At 41.1% G+C, this 22920-nt stretch overlaps 1 protein-coding gene across 6 annotated transcripts in view; it reads right to left on the reverse strand.

Moving 5' to 3' along the window:
- Positions 1-285: 285 nt before the first annotated feature.
- The window catches only part of add3a (adducin 3 (gamma) a), a 103481-nt gene continuing 80846 nt past the window's right edge, over positions 286-22920 (reverse strand). For 5 of the 6 annotated variants that reach the window (XM_031727457.2, XM_039613386.1, XM_039613387.1 and 2 more), the window contains 12 exons: positions 22307-22458; positions 21377-21457; positions 16840-16989; positions 16258-16401; positions 15309-15407; positions 13581-13757; positions 11457-11714; positions 11119-11223; positions 10285-10371; positions 8688-8811; positions 5996-6088; positions 286-3333 (listed from right to left, as the gene is read on the reverse strand). In XM_031727457.2, coding sequence (XP_031583317.1) covers positions 3083-3333; positions 5996-6088; positions 8688-8811; positions 10285-10371; positions 11119-11223; positions 11457-11714; positions 13581-13757; positions 15309-15407; positions 16258-16401; positions 16840-16989; positions 21377-21457; positions 22307-22458 — 1721 coding nt within the window. In that variant the 3' untranslated portion in view covers positions 286-3082. The remainder of the gene's footprint in view (positions 3334-5995; positions 6089-8687; positions 8812-10284; positions 10372-11118; positions 11224-11456; positions 11715-13580; positions 13758-15308; positions 15408-16257; positions 16402-16839; positions 16990-21376; positions 21458-22306; positions 22459-22920) is intronic. The other variant, XM_039613389.1, reaches the window with a different exon arrangement.

Below are 22920 nucleotides of genomic sequence, written 5' to 3' on the forward strand. Positions count from 1 at the left end.
TCACTCCTTGATTAAAGATAAAGGCACCAGAGTCCCCCCACCACCACCCCACCCCACCCCACCCATGCTCACTCAACACAGCGTCCTGTATGTCAGCACAGGTCTTCCTCTTCCATGAGGCCGTTCTACAATACTGAAACCTCATGAAAATGCAGCATTAAGCTTACAGAACTACTAAGTTCATGGAAATGTTAAAGTAAAATGAGTGTGTATGGATTATGTCAAACTAAAGCTGAAGAATGATATGGACTGTGAAGCACAAACATGAAAAAAAATGAGCATCGGGTTCTTAAAATACAGTTTTATTTGTGAATTTACACAGATTAGCATTACATCTAAAAGCAACTCCATTAGATAACCATTTATATAGGATTTTCACAGGTCACAAAGTAGCTTGGCTCATTCTGGCATGCCAAAGCAAAACTCGTTCTTTTTGTTTGTTTGCTTTTTTTGTTTGTTTTTTTTTGTTTTGAACAGAAAAAAAAAAAAAGGAGGTGGAGACATTAGTAAAGGAAGGCGCAAACAGTCAAAAACAGATGAGAAAATAAAAAGGATGCAATGCAATTTCAGTTCATCTGGAAGCAATTTTGCAAAAAACAGGTTAATTTAAAAAAAACAAAAAACAAAAAACAAAACAAAAAAAAAAAAAAAAAAAAAAAAACACCTAATGCGTTCTGCAAACTAAAAGAAAAAAAGCGTACTGCGATACAAATGGAGGATGAAAACAGAAATTTCCTGGAGGAGCGATGTATCAAAGAAAACAAAAAACATCTGAGTGGTAAAAACATGGTGTGTTAGTATCAGGTTGTCCTTTTCCCCCGCTCCTGTCTACTACACACACATAAGCACTTCCATTTCCAAACTCGCACCTCTCTTTCTCCATCTTTCAGTTGTGTGACCTCAGTTCTTCGCCCGGAGCCAAAAGCTATCGTTTAACGCAGCTAAAGATGTGCCCCTAAACCCTCCCGCACTCCCTCCAAATCCAATACTTCACATTGCTAGCTGGGATATTGGTACATCTGGTTAAACTGCAGGGGGGAGGATATGCGGCAACCCATCACACTTGGCTTTGCTGAGTTCAACTGTGGGTCATCCGCCAGTTACAACAGGATCGTGTTTAGAAGAGAAATTACAGGAGGGAAGGCTTTAGAAGCTGAAATAATGACCGGGCTCGGGAAAGAATCAAAATAATAAAATAAAATAAAACGTCCTATGACCTCCTTATGATGTTCCAGTTCTTGGAGGAAATAAAGCAAATTAAGCAAGGAGGCGTAGCTACTGTGAGTGTAGCCACTGCAAAAAAAATTTAAAAAATAAAATAATAATAAAGTTTTGGGGCGCCTGAGGGGTGTCGATGCAGTCACTGGGGTGATTTAACAGAGTTCTTGTTAGGGTCTATGACGCCTGAGCAGGCAGATAAGAATCACAACCCTTGTCTTATTAAAATAATGGAGAAAAAAAAAATTACAATATGGCTTAAAAACACACACGCACGCACAAACACACCAAACAAAAAGACGTCACCGCTCTACTCTCCATGACCCATGATTCTCATCGCTGCTTGAGCGCGGTAATATTTTCTCACGTGTGACACCAATGAAAGATTATTCTGTCCGTCTTCATTCAACTCACTTTCTGGGTCCTGACCACTCCCCGACACCATGCCTCGCTTTCTACTTGCACGACTTTTACCAAATTACTTCACGATCCTCCTCACTGGTGAAACCACTTGCAAATAAAATGTGTTATATACCACAAAAAAGTGCTGCACCATGAAATAAAAAATATATAGCTAACGAGAAAAAAAAAAAAAAAAATCTATAGCCAACATATCCAGTTTTATATATCTGTGTTATATAGTAACTTTGTGTACTCTGAAGATTAGAATATAATTTGAAAGGAGAAAAAAATAAAATAAAATCAGGCATCACTACAGAAGACAGCCAAATAAATTCAGTTGCTGCAAAAAAATAAAGAGGAAAAAAAAGAAATCGTGCATAACATCTGTATTCTCTGTAAAAGCTTAGAAATGAGTACAAAACAGTCAACTAATACCAAATTTGTGTTCAGTAAAAATGAGATGACAAACTAGAGATAGAGAGATGCTTCCTTAAGATGAGATTGTTTTTTTCTCCCATTAATTTGGCAAAAAAAAAAAAAACAACAACACTGAGATGAAAAGGACAAGATGAAAAAAATGCTACATAAATATTCTCAGATAACAGTTGTGATAGACTGTCAGCCTCACCGTCTCTACTCTTAAAACTCATCTGTAGTTCAACCACAACAAGCTGAAAAGAAGGTTTCTGTCAGAAGCCTGTGCCTACAGTAGCTTAAAGAGCGTGAGAGATCCTCCCTCACAGTAAATAAATCAACACAAACCCTGTGGCTGTTTTCTTTCTCTCTCTGAGACCAGTTTTCCAGTGTGACTTGAAATTTTATGTGGTCTCTCTGTTCCGTATGCAGAGTCAGGTGACCGGGATGTAAAAAAAACAAACAAAAGAAGAAGGTAAAAGGGCTGGAAGGTCTTAGAAGGGGAGGAAAAGTGTTTCTTTTGAACGTGTGCAGTTTTACAACACTCAGGCTGCATTCCAATTATTTGAAGCAAGAAAAAAACAACGTGGTTTCAAGTTCCATTTTTCAACCTGGGAATAATCGCAGGAGTAGCCAAAAACTCAGGATCTAAACAGCCTTGAATGACACTTCCAAGGAGCCCTGTTAAAGTTCTGCACAGGAGGTCAGGTGTGCAGACAGCCCACCACCTGCCCTAGCCACCCCACATCTGTTGCGGTTTTAATCTGTGGCCTCACTTGCCCGCCCCAAACCCCTAAGCTTTCTTGTCTTTTTGCAGAAGGAGAAAACTTTTTTTTTTATTACAAACAGATTTTTTGTTAATTCGTTTCCTCTGCCTTATGCACATAAAACCTTTTGTTAAAAAAACAATTAAAATTAAAAACATAAAAGGACATTTAAAACAAAATAAAAACAGACATTATTAAACAGAAAACGGGGGTTTGCTTGCCCCTCATTCTTCTATGCAGATGATCTCCCCGTCTGCCTCGCCCCTGCTGCCCGCTCGCTCTCAGGCCTCCGTCTTCTCTTTCTTTTTGTTTTTCTTCAGGAAGGATGGGGTGCGGAACTTCTTCTTCTTCTTGGTGTTGGGCGACTTGGAGGGCGAGCTCTCGGGGGACAGGGCCTCTTCGATTTTCTCCCCGGAGCGCACGGTGATCTCCACGCTCTCAACGCTGGTGGTCAGCTGGCTCACGCGCTTTGACAGCTCCTCGTCCACGTCCCCGTGGTCGTTTTTACCATTCATCAGTCCTGTGTGGTTCTCTGCGGGAAGGGAAATTAGCGAGACACAAGTTAGAGGTGGAAACATCTGGCACAACATCTGCAAGACGTGACAAATTCTCCCACGACAAAGAAGAGCTCCCTGGATTCAAGTGTTCTTTGGAAGGGATACATGTAGAGTAAATCTATGAGCTGCAAGGCATTCTCTTTCAAAATAAAATATTCTATGGCTTTTTACATCACGATCATGTTTAGCTTAAAAAAAATTCAATGCATTTTGGCATACAAGCTATTATCTGGTAGTTAAACGGAGTTCATTAAAGCCCTGGATCTTTTCTAGTCATTTTCCACCAATAGGAATCTTCAGCTTGTGGTAGTCCACCAAGGGTAAGCTCATAACTAGTGTGTCTATTGGATGAGCATCACTGAGGTGCATGTTCATGTTATCATATTGGAGAAATGGCTGATTAAATCAATATATTTTCTCAGACTGAATATGTCTCATGTCTTATTGTGTCTCAGGATGTCCTCTTGTGCCGAATGCGAGGCTCTGCTGTCGGATGTACTAATCACCAGTTCCATTTAACTGTTGAGCTGAACGCGCTCACACAGTGTCCCCGTGCTCTACATATTTCGTAATATCCCTGCGTAAAAACCCCAGTGACCTGATAGCCCAGAGAGTCTGCCCTCCTTTCAACCCAACAGAATGGGAGCTTTAAACAGCACACTGCCTTAATCGGTGTTCACGTAACATGCCGGGAAGCGTCACCTCTCCGTTCTCTGTGCTGCAAATGCAGGTTAAGCAATCCAGGGCGCTGGTTTCATGTTACGCACCAAACGTGTCCTCTCAGGTTATTTTCATCATTGCATAAAAACCAGATGGTTGTACTAAAAGGCTTGCTGTACAACAATCGACCTGGTTTTAACACAACAAACAGCTGACCTCATGGTGACTGTGTCAGAAAATATAGGTCCCCTGAGTGAGCGCGCCGTTGTAGGTTAATTGTTATTGTGTGGTTTTGCGTGTTTGCGCTGGAAGGAAGTGGACAGGAAGCCAATCCCATAGTGCCATTATTTACGACTTGTAGAGAGACCTCTATGATCCTGCCGTTTCTTGGCGGCACACCAAATGGCTTCAAATGTCAAACTTGCGTGTTAACAGACGAAATACATTCAAAGGGCAGCAACAGGATAGAAACCCCGTGATGTGACACTTCCCATTACCAATCCCTCAGATCTGTGATGTTAACACCAAATGAACATTCAGTCTTGATAAGTCTTTATAACGACTGCGACAAAACCCTGAAGTTTTGATAAAAAAACACTGAATGTGCCAAGTAAGAAAATCAACACCGTCTTGTATCTATCATTAGGAAGTGATGCAGAGCATGACGCTCTCAATTTATTGGCTGATCCATGTTCCTACTCTCATCTATGGCCACAAGCTGTAAGTAGTGACCAAAAGAATATTTAACTGGCGGCAAAATTAGCCTTCTCTGAATGTCTGGGCTCTCTATTAGAGATAGGGGTGAGCAGCTCAGAGGAGAGATGCTGCTCCTCTACATCAAAAGGAGAGGCGACTCAGGCATCTGATCAGGACGCCTTCTAGGCAAGGTGTTCCAGGCATGTTCAACAGGGAGGAGACCTCTGGGCAGACCAGGACACGGTAGACAGCTTAACCCCCCCCCCCCCTCCAGCATTGTCTGGTGAGAGGGAGGTCTGGGCATCACTACTTAGACCGTAGAAGACCCAGATAACTGGCAGAAAATGGAAGTATGAGCTTTCATCAGCAGGGAGTTAGTTTATCTTAGCAATAAAATGAGAGAAAAGTGCTGGGCTGATATAACCATGAAATAGTTTCACTATGCATCAAACTACTGATTTTTGCTTTTGGTGTAAAAATGTTTACATTTTAGGTCCCTAATGATCTTCACATTTAGTTTTCAGACCAACTTTTTTTTTTTTTTTTTACCTCCTTACCTTCTCTGCTTCTGCACATAGGTTGGACGCAAACATTGCCTATTAGTAGTGTTTATGCCAAAATTGATAGCATTTCTTGAAGCAGCTACTCTCTGGCGACCAATTGTGAAATCACAGAAATCCCTGAATGCTTCATAAGTTTACGAGACTTCAAGGCCTTAAAAATGTCTTCTCCCAATGCTCTGAAAAAAAAAAAAAAAACTTTGGACAAGCTAATTTTAAAACTGTGTATATACTGTATATTCTGTGTATTTATTATCTCATTCTTATTGCCTGTTTATGCCCCGTCCTTATCTTTAACGTCATACTGCTCTGTTGTATCTTAATTGCCCCTTGGGGATAAATAAAGTCTCTCTGATTCTGAACCTCCCTCAATAGTAAAATAATAATAAGGGTATAAAATATGAATTCATACCTTTGAGGCAACGCTGCATTTTCATAACCCAATATAAATTTGTATTGTTAAAAAAAAGCCAGAGAGGTATTAAATATAGTGATGGGGCACGCTGTTGCAGTTTCATTGAATTAGACGACCATGTTTTAACATGAAAGAATAGTTAGTACAGCATGAACTAGTTCAGGCACTGCATAATAAGCATTTAGTCTATTTCAGTTAAATTTACACTCTCATGCTCGTCCACAAACACACGTCTGACATTAAAGTCAAAAAGCGAGACAGTGAAGATCATTCTGAGAAACAATTCAGTCTGTGAGTGAGTGATACCTTCTTTAGCTGAAGTGCTTTGTGGGGACTGGGTGACAGACAGAGACTGAGAGAGAGTGGAGCCATCGTCAGAGGTTAGCTCGTGCTCGCCATCTGCAGGGAGGGTGGGGGGTTGGATGAGAGGATTGTGGCAGGGTGTAGGGGGTGGAAGTAGAGGGAAGACAGCAGGGGTGAGTGAGATGAGAGGTTGGAGGGATTTGGGATGAAGGGTCCGGAGGGAGTGAGGGGACGGGGTGGGGAGGTTGACAGATTAGTGGTAACACACACATGTTAGAATCAGGCCATGCACAGCTGTTTTTCAACAAAATTTACAAAATCCTTGTCTGCCGATCACCCAGCTATCAAAGTGCCATCAATCCACCCCGGCCCCGCCCGTGGGTGGCTGAGCACGCACTGTAACATTTTGCTAAACCTTAACACGGACAATGCTCTTGATGGTAACTTGTGGTCGACTGCTAGCTAGACCACCAAAGTTTAAAATTTCTTTTATGAGACGTATAATTTACATAGACGGAAGTATTTGTATTGTGAGACATTTAAATACAGAAAAATGAAGTTTAGGGCAAGAAAGAAAAAAAAATCTCAGTCACTCTTATATAGAATAAGGAGATTATAAGAAAAGTTTATATTCTTATTTAAAATGGATAAAGAAACAAGCATAATGCGTCCCCTTTGAACTATAGATTCTTAAACAATTCTATCCAAACATAAGGAGCACATAGTGTTGCCACACAGCTTAGCTACAGTAGCTTAATTTCATTTTAAACACCGATTAGTCTGAATGAAAGACGTTCCCAGATCACTTTAACACATTCATTAGCACATTCGGACTTACACATTGAGCTGGCAGTCGTCACAATCATTCACAACTCCTACAAGCACAGCGTATAGGACGTGTTTGCATAACAGCCTGATCTGTGCAGTGATAGTACTCCGTGTTCTGTATATACACAGATAAAAATGCGTGCGAGCCTCAGATGAGATGATCTCAGTGTGTGTAGTCATTTGCATGAGCTTTTTTCACCTCATGTGAAACATATAGCACATAATATGCATCTGTACATATGTTCATACATATCTATGTCACATATAGATCAATTTGATCAGTTCTCTTATATAATGCGCATTATAATCAATCTGTTTATTTAAATGATCAATATATACAATATGCATGTCACAACTAATCGCAGGCTAAGCCTATAAACGTGTGTGTGTGTGTGTGTGTGTGTGTGTGTGTGTGTGTGTGTGTGTGTGTGTGTGTGTGTGTGTGTGTGTGTGTGTGTGTGTGTGTGTGTGTGTGTGTGTGTGTCCTCGGGCCGAGCATGTATCAGGCCTTTCCAGACGGTCTCCAGCTTGTCTCCAGATTGGTCACCGGGGATTCATGGGGCTATGGGGGCAAAAGTGTCATAGCAACGGGCTCTGATCATGTGGCGGGTGTGAAGACCTGCTGTCTGTTCGGTCTGCCATCTTAGTCACACTGGCCCCTTACACACATACAGGCACACCATGTTTCATATGCACAGAAGAACATTTGCAACCATCCATACACATGCCCTTACCCAAATATACACAACACACAATACACATTTCAATGTGCTCCAGTGTGACAGAAGGCCCCCCAGATATTGATTCGCTATTGATTTTTCCTCTGCCTCTCTGAAAGATAATAGGACAGAAGGCTAATATGATTAGCATTGACGTGTGTGTGTGTGTGTGTGTGTGTGTGTGTGTGTGTGTGTGTGTGTGTGTACAAGGTTAACACAGTTGAAAGCAGCCATGGACCTTGCATATAGATATAGACGTATAGGTATATAGATGTGCGTCTGTGCCCTTGGTACTGTGCATGCTGTGGGAGACTGTGCTACAGACCGAGATCATTTAAATCTTTTGTTACCACCAGAGTGCTGAGAGGGCACAAAGAAAATCTGAGCTGTTTACTAATCAGTCTCCAAGGGGACGGCTTTGTAATTGCAGAACCAATTTTAAGAAATCCTGATTAGTTTTAAGCTCAAGTTGAAATCTGCTCCAGCTGTTTATTTTAAGGACTTGTGAATATCTGGCAGTTAGTGTCTTATTTTTTCCACAGTTTAAAGTCTTTTAAAACGTGGAAAAAACCCCTTTAATGACTCAAACACCAACGGTAGTTTTAGATGCTGATGAGCTTTTAATCCAGGGGCAACACAAACCGATTTCACTCAGCTCTCAAGAGATACAAGTGGACCCGGATAAATTCAAATTCAAGTTTTCTTGAGGTCTTAGTTTTTCCTTCAGGGTTGTTAAAGATGATTGTGATGGTTAACAGAACAGCATTTTAAAAAATTATTTACTTTATGTACTTGTTGTGTATCAAAACCATGATATAAGTGATAAATTAAAAGAAAAGGACCATCAGTTTCCTGCACCGGAGTAAACAGACGCCAGCATCCAGCTAAGCAGATGACAATTCCTCTTGCTGGCTCAAACTAATCTCCTGATGTGTGCGCTCAAATTGTGGCTTGCATATTGATTATTGATCCAATTTGTTTCAAGCCCCGGCTCAATATTTTGTTGTTTAATGAACCTTCACAGATTGGTAAGGTCGTCTGCAGCTGGCAGCAGGAAAGAAAACTCTGGGTCCGAGTTCATCTCGCCATGTGTGCGTGAGCTTTGATGATTGTTAACAGAAGTGTATTCGTGAGCGTATGTGCCGTACCGCTGAGGCCCAGTTGCCTTCTCTCCACGTTCTTGCGATACTCTTCCAGCTCCTTCTCTGACAACTCACTGAAAGGGTTGGGAGGCAGGGGAGCCATCTGCTCTTCCTCTGTGGGCACGTATGGCTGGGGAGGAGACAGGCAGAGGGGTGAGGATGGGAAACACGTACACAGAGGAAAATAGTCAGGAGGCACTTGCACACACTCTGAAATTTAAAAAACAAACCATGTACTAACACACACCAAAGGTACACATACCAAAAAAACATGCACACGCACACACACAGAGAAAACAACACTGTCTCTTTAGTCACGATTGAACTCACCGACTTAAAAGAAAAATAATTTTTTTTAAAAACGGCACAAACACCCACTGTGTCTGAGGATGACAATCATTCAGAGGATGACTAAGGCAGCTCTTGTAAAGATAAAACCACATCACAGAGTCCACATCTAATCAACTCCACACAAGATGTGTTTATAAGACACTACCAGAGAAAAATAACACAAAAACTCACACTCGTGCACACACACACACACACACACAACGCACTTGAGCTTAAATCTCTGCTAAGATTTGTGCCTAAAAATGTCAGAAAGAGACTCATGCTCCAACAAATCATCACACTTCAACAACTCTCACAAATAAGTGCAGTTTTGTTTACTTTAAACAAATGCATTGAAAACAGTTGTCAATTTTAAAGTAAAACTCTAACAGACACATGCAGTGGTTTTTGTTCGGAACGAGTGATGAAGTGTTAAAATCATAAAATGAACAAAATAAATGTAAAAAACTAAAAACAACCACAGACAGGAAAACATACGTTGGTATTTACCAGAACGTTTATCTGCACCAGATCCTTCAAGACAAAACATTAAACCACGAAACCATCAGCACCACAACTTCTAGTTGAGACATTTTTACTTCACTTGTTCCATTAATTTGTATGTTTCCATTCTATCCTTGCTAGTAAAGTGTAACTGTCAAGAGCTTCATTTCATCTGTTAAAAATGTGTTTACTTGTCTCCCCCTAGTGTTCAAGAGATGTCATTAAAGTAGCTTAAACTGGCAGTCATCCAACAATTTTGGATAAAGTATAGTTTTTTGTAATGTTCTTACTAAGTCATTAAGATTAGGAAATTTTGGTAATATGCAGAAAAGCTCTATCATATCACAAAAAACAAATCTCTAAACAGCCAGAAAAACTGAGAACACCTTCAAATTTCTCCGTAAAGTTAGATACAGATGTCCTGCAAACCTCAACTGTTTTTATATCATTATCAACACCAGCTATTCTGGATTTTCGTCAAATATCTAATGACTTTCTGTTAATTGAAGAATATCCTGCAAAAACTGTTTTTCATGTACCCTGGTGTGCCTTTTAAGAGGAATTAAAAGTATTTATTGTTAAGTGACAGCATCTAACTGCTTAAACTTTATGCATTTTTTGTGAAAACTTGTCTTGTTAAAACAGATGTTAGATGTTACACATCTGCAGTTTACCATCAGATACTTTCTTCTTTGAAGATCATCTCTCTAAAAATGAGGGTTTCCACAGAACACAAGAGGTTTAGAGGCGAGAAAGAGGGAATTCTCACCTTTCGCGGTTCATCGACAGGGATGCCTGCAAGGTGCTGAGACCGCGGCCCTGATGACATCACATCAAGCCGGTTCTGCTCTCTGATCTGTAACAGGACGAAACACACAGTGACTTACTCTAATAACCCAAACAAGTGAACACAAACATTCTGTCAGGAATCAGGATAACATGCCTGATACAATCAGACGTTTCAGTCCCTGGATTTTGTACTGATTTTGTAAGATGCTCTTAGTGACAGTTCAAATGTGGCCGTTTTCTCAAGCACTGAAACGCCGACTCATACAAGACACTCTTGACAACAATAGTACAGTAGATGACTCTTTAAAATTATTTTTATAACTAATTACTTGGATACTATAAATGTTAAATTTAGGGGAGCGGCTGCTGTAAATTCTCACTGCTGTTAATCTGAATGATTGATTTGGACTGTTTTCTGCTTTCTTGTTCGGTGATTTTTAGATAATCTTTAATGAAACATTTTTACCTTTATAGTAAAATTAATACTATTACTATTTAGCATGGCTCTAACCAAGCATTAGTTAGCCATCCCCTGGTGTAGATATGCTCACATTTGGCTTTCAGCAAGGTAAAAAAAGCTAAAACTGATACTTCAAAGTAGCATCGTGGCCGTTATGCCCTCCTTAAACATATGTGGCTATGATAGAGATTTGTTTAATCCTTAATCATGTGTCAAGTGCCATTATCCTCACATTTTTAAACAGAACCCAGCACAAAATAGTAAACTGTATCCTACAATTTATATCCCTCCATGTTTAGATTTTCGTCATGTTGATAACATAAAGCGTCTGCTAAAAATGGTAGTTTTACTTACTTTGTTCCTCTTCTCCAGCACTTCAGTGGGATCTGTGTTGAGAGGGACAAACTGATTGGGATCCTCGATACGAATTGGGGTTCCTGGGTCATCTGCCTTCATCCACTGTTAACAGAAGACCGGTGAAAACTTTGTTTCAAAAAATATAATAATAATATTAATAATAATAATAATAATGACGATGATGAACCCCAAGTAGTTCACAATTTAGCCACTAGATGGTGATCTAGTACAATCTGTTCTTAACACTGGGCTGCAACTGCAGCCAAAACACAGCAGTCCACAGTAACTGTGGGTATGTACATACTAACTTTGCCTGCCAACTTCACACTGCTCACCGTGGTTGTCCGGCTGTTGTAGCGCTCCTCTCCACCTTCTACGCTGACCTTGGTGTAGCTGTTGGGTGAATTGAGCCAGCGTGTCTTCTCCCTCTGCTGCCGCTGCTGGAGAAACTTGAAGGGCAGCCGTGTTGCACCGCTATCCGCGTCCTCCTCGAACATGAACGCTGTAACCGTGGCGGGGATCTCGACGTCGCTCTTGTGCCTCGGTTTCTCCCGGATGATGGGGTGCCGGTATGCATAGCCTGTCCTGTAGCCCTAAAAGGCATCGCAGAGGATCACATGCAGGGTTTGCTTTCTTTTATCTGGTTTGTGCTGATCCATACATTTAAATAGGCCTTGTCATATCTAGCAGTAGCCTCCCCAATAATCCATGACTACTGCTCCAGAATACGTTTTGTATCATGACACTGATTTCACAGCTGACCTTTCAGCTGACATTATAAATGAATAAACATTCAATCGGTTTCGTTTTTAGTACATGAACAACAGAAATGAGCATTGATTCTTGGACTTTTGATTCCTGTAATGCTGGTTGGTCTGCCAGTTTCATAGTTAGTTACATGGAAAAGAAAGACTGCTTTGACTGCAGGGTTTCTGGCAACACAGAGGACAGCGTTAGAGTCATTTCCTGTCTGACCCCTTTTTTCTCTCACCCTTTTCCCTCCATCCCCTTCCTTTCCTCTCTCTCTCTCTCTCTCTCTCTCTCTCTCCATCCCCCCTCTCCTCTCCCCTCTCTCTCTCTCTCCCTCTCTCTCTCTCTCTCTCTCTCTCTCTCTCTCTCTCTCTCTCTCTACTTTATCCCCAACCATCATTTTCTCTCACATTCCCATCGCCTGTCCCTCAGTGCAGTCTTTTACTCCAGCTGGTTTTCCACACCAGGCTTGACAGCGAGGTCCCGCTCTTTTGTCTTTCGCCCTTTTCTTTTCATCTCAGCCCCCACATCTCAGTCGATACCGACCTTTCAACCTAACTGAGCTGGCGTGATCTCCTCCTGCAAAATTCTGCTTTATATTCAGACATTTCTAAATATTCAGAGCTGGCAGTTTGGCGAGACACAGTATAACTACTCGATTTTTCTCCCACTCTCTCCCTCTTTCTCACAAATGTGCCTTGGTCCTGTCCTGAATCCAAGAATTTATCTGACACAAATGCCGTTTATGAAGTGTGTAAAGGGGGAGAGTAGGAAAGGAAGGGAGACAAAGATGAACTATTCAAAGTTGCAACAGGCTGGGAGGCAGTGATTCGTTGAGAAAGCGGAGGGGGAAAAGGGGAGAGAAAGGTGGGAGGGAAGCATGGAGAAAGGTGAAAAGTGTCGGGTGAAGCAGGCGAGCGAAGCACACACGGATAGAGATGCAAGGAGGACAAAAGGCATGAGAATCTGAGACAAGGAAGAAGAATTCAGCATATCTCCAGGGACTGAACCACTACAGATTTTTAAAGTTATCACTGTAGTAACAAAACGCTCCTCCGTTTCCTTTAAGTTTCATTTGCTGTTCTTTCCAGCGATCAGCATTGGAATCAGTACTGCTTTCTTTGCATTGCACGTTAAAAGTTTAGTTTACTGTAGGTGGCGCCCTTTTCCAGTTTTGTTTGTTTCACCCGCACTAGCCACCACTGCTAGTAGCTGGATAGTTCTCCATCATCAGTGAAACAGAAATAAGAAGGAAACAAACAGAAAGGTGAAGTAAAACGAATCTTGGACCGAATGTGTGTCGTAGTGGTTAAACACCAGATGTAACACTTTGATGAAATCCATATAGGCCAGTTATTATTGTTTTATAAATCAGTAACAGAGAGCTTTCATACTGGATACCATTCCTCACACAATACCAGGGATTTGTGTCTACTCCTGGTTTTGAAGCAGGGATTTTTCTCATGTTAAGTGAAACCAAGATGGGTTTTTTTTAACTTAACCATAAATGATTACACTTATGATTTCACAAAGCCACAACAAGATTAAAATCATTTAATATGATTATTATGCATTTTTTTGTGTCATATATATCTATTTTATAACTATGCAAGTGTTTATTTAGGTCTTTGTGTATTTTTCAGGGGTTTTGTGTGGTAAACTGACAAAACTTTTACTTTTGATGTTTAGGTTTTTGTTTATACACTTACCAGATTATCCAGCATCCTCATCAGCGACTCAAACTCCAGCTCACCGATTTTCCACTTGTATTGCCCAGCCATGTTGACAGCAGCCGCCGAGGCGACGGTGAACACTCGTGATTTGTACTTCTCCTGGTCCAGCACTATAAGGTTGTCCACACCTCCAGCACAAGAAATGGCATTAACCTGAGGACAGAGGGAGACCGACGTGAGCTTCTACTGATGGCTGGTGGCTTACGCAACACAAAAATAAACAACACCCTCCTCCTCCTCATAATACATGTGTGGCATTAGATCATCGATCTAAAAGGAGCATAAGCAGGAACAAATTTCCTGACCATTTCCCCTGCAGACTAAAAGCATCATTTAGCAAAACCAAAATGAGAGACCCCTCCGGCTACCACGGCATTGAATTTACAGTAGATGACATGCAAACATGCTTGAGGGGATTTATTTCTAGAAATTAAGCTGGGCTGGGCTTTGCAGGATGGATTAATGTTTTCTTTTGCTTGACCAGAGAGAGTCAATCAGGAGATTTGGTTTGCTGTTACAGTGGAGCGGCGGGGCACAGCCGTTCATCTCTAAAATCCACCATATTTACCAATGAACAGGAAGACACGCGAGAACAGAAAGCAAAACAACAGAAATCCAACACAGCTGTATTTTCACTTATTGCTACAACTGCCCCTTCAAAAGGGAAACAGCTGCACAGCAGTCAGCTGCAACAACCAAACTACCACCAAGGAAAGTAGGCAGTGTTTATCTGCTTGTTACAGTTTGATATTCTGCCAAGAAACCTTGGGTACTGCCATTCACGTGGATGTTATTTTGACATCCAGAACCCACCTAATCGATGCTGCAAACCAAGCACACACACCAAAGTCAATGACACTCACTAATGACCTCCACCAGCAGTGCACTACAACACACACCAGTAAAAGATCCACCATCCTGCAACCCACAGGACTCAAAGAATCCACTGCTCGACACCAAAGGACACTTAAAGAGGACGTTTGGCAATGTGTTAACGGGTGCACAACAAACAGATCCAAACCCTGATAAATACACGGCAGTTAGAAGTAGCTGAATGACCACTGAGATTTAAAAAAAAAAAAATTTTTATGTTCCAATTCAAATGCTGCTGGAGCTAAGTTGAGCTAATCCACAATCCCTAACAAACGCGCCACCGCTCTCCGGGCTTATCGCCATCTTATCGGAAAAGATTACACAGACCGACACGTTACATGAAATATGAATATACACTTAAGATAAACTCAAAATGAACATGCAGTCAATAAACATTCATTTATTCTGCCTAATTCTCACCTTTTGAAATCTTATGTATCACCTTCTGTTCAGCTTTACTAATGAGAAACAAAACAAAAAAACCACGGAGAACACCACCCTTCTCTTAATGCTGCTTTGGACCAGCATCAACAATAACACATCAGATTGTTACTCCCTTCATCAGACTCCTAATAGCCTTATTATAAAGCTGTGTTTGGCCAACATTTTCCACATGGGGAGAGATTATGAGTTAGAGTGTTCTTAAAATAGAGAGGGAGAAATGTGAAAGCAGCTGTGGAGATTAGATTTAGCAGGAAAGCTACCGCCCTCCTGGACTAATGCGTGTGTTTGGAAGCCGAAGAGAGAGAGTGTGAGTGTGAGCGTGTGTGTGTGTGTGTGTCGGGCAGGAATGTACTGGGTACCAGCAGCACTTGGCTCTGCAATGTGTACCTGGATTTCACAGGCATACTGAGCATTGTAGATGTAGTGAAAGGCCTCTTCGATGGTCTCCCCGAGAGCAACCACGCCGTGATTCCTCAGCACCAAAACCTGGACACACAGAAAAAGTCATTGTAAACATCAGAAGAGTCAGATCACAAAGAGGCATTACAGGTCCATTTCTCTAACTTGTCCTAAATGAGACTGTTAGATGGTGTTAGAGTTTCTTTACTCAGCCAGTAACCAAGTCATGGGAGTACTGATGGAGAATGCGCATGCTCATGCTGATTTGAGTCCAGAAGCTCTGTTTTCTCTAGTTCTTAAAAAATGTTAGCCCAGGGGACAAAAGAGCTTCAAGAGCTTTATTTTCTGTTTGGATAAAGGTTGAAATCATTATGATTTTATGTATCAACAAGGGCTTGGCCACTCAGTGATGACATCAGAACCTGGCAACAGACAAGCAGTGGAAACTCCCTTGAATTCCCTGAATGTTTTCCAGTTTAAATTCTATTGACCGGTGATTTCTTTTAAAGACGCCAGAAAGCAAGACATACACACAAGACAAATAGAAAACCCAAAATAAGGGCGTGGAGAAGTTAACTAAAGGAACTACAGCTGACATTTCAACGGGATGTGCAAGCCTGACTGCCCTGCTATTGCTCCTTGTTAGAAATAAACACCCTGGTATTTGAATCGTTTTCCTGTCTTAGGTTAAAGGGATGAGATACAAAACAGGCTTGATTATTTTGAACTACCCCAACATATAGGCCTAATTTGCTCCAAGTCCCTAAAAGTTTTGGTCTGTTGTCTGAAAGACTGCAGAGATCAGCAAACCCTCTGGGACAAACACACTCCAGTCTGAAGCTAGAGATACTGGTAGAAAACCTTTCTTCAAATCAAACTAATTATGCAAAAGTGATGGAAGATGTTGCACAATGTTTAGTTTCCTTGCTTCTCCTACCTTTGCTGTTGGCCCCAGGGCCTTCTGTAGCTCTATGCGCTCATCCTGCTCATCCAGACTGCCCTGGTAGTTGTAGTAGGCAATATCACCTAAGATCAGCGCCTCTTGGGAAATGGGCAGGATACCACACTTCATAGATGACACCTAAAGCAGGAGAAAGGTGAGAAGGAGGCATGCCAGCAATGAGAAACGTTGACAGGTGGATTACAGCTGTATAGCTGCATTATTCTTCAACGTTCAGCAGCAAATGTTTCTCGTTGGTGCTCCTGTGGGAAGAAAGCTTGGAAACTCTGGCGCTCTCTGATGACTGCAGTGACGAGCCTCTTTGTTGTTGCAAAATGTACTTTCATTTCTGCGCTGTAGAGTCGTTTAAAGATAATTATTCCCTTTTGGTCGAGGTGTCAAGGTAATTTTAAGGGATATCACTTCACTATTCAAATTCATCCACCCTGAAAAACCTCTTCTCAAATTGAAATTGCACCCCCCTTAAAAAATAAGCATCAAGCACCAATCTGCAGGGAAATCATTACAGAGAGGTTTGCAAGGTTGGGTATAATATAACGTGTGGTAACGTGAACTTACAGCTGCTGTGGCAGGAGTGTGCACGTGTATGATGCAGCGGATGTCTGGACGCATGGAGTAGATGGCAGCATGGGGGCTGAAACCTGCGGGATCGATCCTCAGGTTGGTGGAGCCCTGGTCGATCACATCCCCGATGATGTTGACTTTCACCTGGTGAGGCAAGGATAGGGTGCTTTTAGGATATCTGTTTTGAGTGGTTGAAAAACACTAACTTAAGCAATAAGTACCGAGAATACAGCAGGGCTTTAGGGGCCACAGAGAGACGATGTACTGTAAACCATTACAACATCAGTGAAATCAAATATGCCCAAGACAAAACTAGCTCACAAGCAGGTTATAACCCTGCAGTGTTAACTAAGCAGGCCTAAAGATAAGCCAACATCTGTGAGTATGATGGCACAGAAATCACATTACAACAATTCCTTCTTTCTGTATGCTCGTCTCTGGGAAATGAATTTACGCTTTACCAGGAAACATAACATTGGTTAACAGTTATTTGATTACACGACTGGAGAGAAAAGCATTCGAGGCAAAAGATATATAGAGGACTTGGAGGGACAGCGAGTACAATACCAGAGGGGGGGAAAAAAAGACTGATAACTGGACACAGAGACTGTGATATAAAACCTGGAGGAAGAGCAATGGTAAAATCAAGTGCAGATGTCAGTCCTCACAGTAAAACCTAATAACAAACCGAAAACACAACTTTGCCTGCAGACCTTGTACAAAATTGGCATCACTCTAACCACATGTTGTTCTGTGATACAAGCCAGAAGGAGCCTGCTCACATTTCTGACCCCCCCTCCTCAAACACAAGGTCCAAGAGTGTGTTATCACAACAGGAACGGGGCATCCATCATCCAGTCCGAGGCTCATGAAACACACCCAGTTCAAACTGAGCCAGCTCAAAAGTGTGGGGTTTGGTCCTTAAAATGTTCATGGAGCAGGAAACTATTTCCTTCCAAAATTAAAGGACAGGAATTACATTTAAAAAAAAAAAAAAAAACAACCCTTCAAACTCTGTTTTTAATCTCTCATTATCATTTTACTCAAACTAAAAACGCACCCGGCTTCTTCAGAGCTGTCCCTCTACTCATTAGCTTTGGTAGCAACAGATCATTTGTATTTTAGGATTAAAAAAAACTATTAAATAACAAAAACAAACTGCACAAAGTTACTGGAGATGTGTGGATTGTAAGTTTTCACCTCACAGAAAGCTTGACACCCCAGTATTAATCACTGAGAATATAACAGATTTTTTTTAAAGTAAGACCAAAGTGTTACCATGGGAAACCTGCCACTACTCTTGTTTTACTTGGTTATTGCTTGAGGTTTATAACTACTCGGATAGTTTACAGTCTATTTCCTTTTACATCCTTTTAGATCTGGTCACTACTAATTCATTCTTTAGTAAAACAAGAAAATTCAGTAAAAGAAGATATTTAACCTCAGAAAACTGCATATGACTAAAAATATTGTCGAAAATTAACCATATTGTGTTGGCACGGGGCCAATACAGCGCCTGAGCAATTACCAGCTCGACTGGTTAATACGTCTCTTTCCTTTGAACCTTAAGAGAGTCCACAGATTGTTTCCGATCTTTGGGTCAAATGAGGCTGAAAATCGTCAGACGCATTCTGAGTGGTGTTCAGACTTTTAAAAGGCATATGGATGTTTGGGCAGATGAATTTATTGATCTTTCCAGCAGAGGAAAGTGAATGGCACCAGCTAAGCGTGAGTAACTAACCCCATCTATGTCTCCACACACCCTCTCCTGACAGCCATAGCCAGCTGCCGTGTGATCGAACACCGTTACGTCACATGGCTGGTGCATTATTGGATCACCCCCGTCACGTCCTTCAAACTTCAGCCCTTCTAACTGAGAGGCCCTTATGGCCGGTGTAGCACCTCTAATCTTAACAATAAGTCAAAGGACGTGTCAAAGAATCTGAAATGTGATGCAGCTGCATAGTAGGGAGGGGATTAGAAGCTGATAAGGAGAGTGGGGCCGGGAGCAGGCAGTTGAAACTGAAAAGGAAATCTCTGAATTCCTTCAAGGGTTCAAAGTTGCCTGATTCAGGTTAAGCAAATCCAAGAGTAAAGTAAAGAGTAAAGTAACTGTCTCACCTTTTGACTCTGATGTGAAGGTAGTCAACAGTAATTTCAATAACAAGTTTAGAGACATGAAATAGGAAACTGCTGTGACTTCAGACTAAACTAAAACAACCAGATGGACCAAACATTTTTTCTTTTCAACTCCAAACTCAAACTGACCTCAGAATCACCTCAAAGCTCAAAGAGTAATACTGACAGGGAGAGACAGATGCAAACTAACCAAAGCCAACTGCACTACAGCTTTTCTTAAAGGCTACAGCAGGCTGACCCCAACACAACCTTTGACACACTTTATTCTGGATGACTTCCTCCTAATCAATTTCTTTGCCTTTCTAAACTCTTGAACTTAGTCATGTAACTATTGAGCTTACTAAGACAAAGTCGGCTGAAAGTGGAGAGAGAGATTAAATGGATGGATATAAACAAAGCAGTGACGGACTGGCATCAAAACACAAACACTAAGGAAAATCTGGAAGTGCCAGGTTACACGAATTTGTTCCGTCTTTCAGCGTATGCAGTGTTGTGGTCGACTTTACTGCCCGACCACAGGATAGATGGATGTGGCCCAGACAAATAAACTAAAAATACTCACAGCTGAATGAGTTTGCCATATACTGCTTTTAAGGATTCTGTGGCTTCTAGTAAAAGTTATGGCTAGTAAGTTTGATTGAGTTTGCAATCATGGACATGATTAATTACACTTTACAATGATTTGAGCCAGCGACAGAAGGTAAGAGTATCATCTGTTACTTTGTACAGTAACAGAGCTAAAACTAAGACTAACACAACATCGTCAAAGGTTACAGTTTTCTTTTTGCTAATAGAACAACAGAAAAGTATACATCTTGGGAGGATTAACAACCAACAAGCCTGATTGGACTTATCAGCCTTGAGCTGACATTAATGCAAGCTTCTCAAATTTAATAATGAATTAAATATATATATGGCAGCTATATTTTTTACTATGAAGTAATTTAGCAACCTGGAAAACAGTGGATGGTTTAGTTTGCACCAAATACTGTGAGTGGAAATATTGTGCACTACTGGTAAATAAATAAATATCAAGTTTTAACCTGATTATTTTGTTGCAGTACTAAACTGTGTGCTAATTAAAGACATGTCAATGTCCATGTCTGCTGAACTAGTTAACTATTGCAGTGACGGGTTTTAGAGGCAGCAAAGTTAACCTAGTGAAGAGAATCTGTTCTGACTGTTTCAGGTAGGTACGCTTGTTTCGTGCCTGTACTGCAAAGAGAATTTATTGTCTGAAATTATTATCAGCAATTTTGGCACTTTATTCACTTTTAAGAAAATAAAGCGGCTTTTCGGGGGAAGTTTACAGTGTCTGTGCTGAACTAAAGCAAAAAAAGACAAACAAACTCCTATTAAATTAAAAACAGACTGAAAAATGACTGAGTTCAACAAGGACAAGTTCAAACCACTCAGCCACCCACGAGGCTTTACTATGAGGAAGTAGCAAGTTAGGCGCGGAGATTTATATCACTACCTTCCAACCACTCTCGCAGGTCAAAAAGTGAAATCAGCTTGTCAGCGAGGTGCTGACAGATTTCACTATCTGGCTGCAGAAGCACACCTGCAGTATATTATCCCGGATTTTATCTGTTTGCACAGGTGTCGAAGACAAAGTAGGAGAGTACAACAAAGCTACGAAAAAAAACGACTGAAGATATGAGTTCGTTTTCTACTTTTGCATTTTGTTTTGAACACTGAGGCGAACCCTGGTTCTGTTTTTCTCAATTCCATAATTTTAAAATTGTCAAATGGAAAAAGCAGAAATAAACAGAAGTAAGTCCGACAAGGATGAGACAAGAGCAACAGAAAGAAAAACAAAACAGAGAGAGACAAACCGAAATAGAAAGTGAATTAGAGGGAGCTGAAATGTACAGAGGGAGGTAACGAGGTTGCCAACAAACTATTATACACATTATTGCACATTTAGCGCCGTGGTATGTCGAGCAGAGCTGAAACTGGAGAGACAGACAGACTGAACCACCTACAGTGTTTGCTGACAGAGAAACAGAGCGGCTAATGTCAACATGAGAGGTGCCGGTGACACAGAACATGATAAACACGTACACAAAAGGGACAGTCAGAGAGAGACGGTGGGATCTCATGCACAGAGAAGACCAAAAAGCACTGGAAACAAAGTTCATCTGGTAATTTCCTCTTCAGAGTGAAGGAAGTAAATGGCTGATTAAGCCAAATGGGAAAGCACTAGTTGAGTAAAAGCAAATGCAAAGCCATTACCATCCAATGTAATGCTGGTACAGTTACACAGAGAAGGATGCTGACGCAGACATTTACGATGCATTTCATTTGTAGCAAGAAATTAAATCAACAGGCAGAACTTGTAGTTAAGAAACTGTGTTTGGCTGAGACCACAGTGGCTCGTGTTTCTTACCAGGTTTGAAGCAGATGCCTCAGCAAATGAGAGTCCTCTGGGGATGATCAGGATGTGGTCTTGCTCTTTACTGACTCGGCCCTAGGAGAAAAGAAGGTCATGAATAACACCGATTTAGGACTAAAGGTTACTTTTAGTTAGAAAAAAAATAAACCAGACCCAAGTCAGGACTGCATTAGAATAACAAAGAATTAAGGAAGAGTTGAAATATGGACTAAACAGTCATATCTGCAATTAAAACATGCATGCCAGGACCTCCCTGTACATTTCTGTGGGCAACAGGGAGTCAGATACAGCATGAAATGGAGGAACTTGGGTGGAAGTGGACTGCAGAGTGGTTTGCCGTAATCCAGCCACTATGGGGAGTCTAAAGTGGCTCAGATAGCGTGCCTTATATGAGACAGCCATTTGTATGTGTATAAGTGTGTCAGCTGAGCCATCAGCTGATGTGGTCACAAAGAAATTATTGCAAAATGCATTGAGGCTTTGTAAAGTCATCACTACTACACTTTCTTGGGAATTTTGCACGGCACTTAAATAAAAAAAGAATAGTGCAATATATAGCATTTAAACAATGGCATAGAATAGTAGAGGATATTACGAAAGTCTGTGTGGACAGTTTTTGAACTGTAGTATCGGTTTTCTGTAGAAAGTCAAAGGATACAATAATCTTTGTTGTGAATGACAAGCCAGGTATTTAAGTTCTGATATTAAAGATTTTTTTGTAACCTAGAGACAATTACTGTTAGACTGAAACACCCTTGAAATGACAATAAAAGCTTTCTCTGCAAACAGACCCTCAATGTTTGTACCCAGAAATAGTACGGGAGACTTTGGACCTGGAAATAATACAGGAGACTGTTAAATTTATGAACTAGACAGATAATAGGGAATTTCCAGTACATCTGTGCTTTTGGAGTAGTGTCTTACTGTGATGTAGGAGTTGGCAAAGTGTGCCCAGCTGAACAGGTCCACCAGTCTGTAGAGGCTGGCCAGTTTACAACGTGTCAGCTTCTCGCCTTTCACCATCGTGGTGGATTCCACTCCATACAAGTCGTTGATGGGAGTGACCATCCCCAGGCCTAAATGATCATGGACGATGAGAGGAAGGAGAGGGGGAGCAGGAATGTTAAAAATGCAGATTGTGGATCAGGTGGTATTAATATCAGTGACAGCCATTCAGGACCAGACATCTGTAGCTAGCATCTGGATTTGTATCTAATGGTGTATCTGACTCTACATGAGAATCCTAATTTACACAGTGGGGTGATGCAAGCAGCACTCAGTCCTTTAATGCCTTTTGTTGTCTTTAATTATAATATTTAAAAATGAGCTAAACCAAAAGGCTACACAGTTTCTGACGTCTAATTTAGCATTAGTTGTGCATTCCAAGGCTTTGACTTCACATATGGGACTCTTGGACAGAAATCGCAAAGGATCAAAACCCATGGAAATATGCACGGCTTTTCCGGAGTCTGGGGCTGGGTTGTCTAAGAGTATTTATGCCCTTAAGCACACAAAGCTCATGTTTGTGTATAGATCTC

Source organism: Oreochromis aureus, linkage group 6, assembly GCF_013358895.1.
Source record: "Oreochromis aureus strain Israel breed Guangdong linkage group 6, ZZ_aureus, whole genome shotgun sequence".
NCBI lineage: Eukaryota > Metazoa > Chordata > Actinopteri > Cichliformes > Cichlidae > Oreochromis > Oreochromis aureus.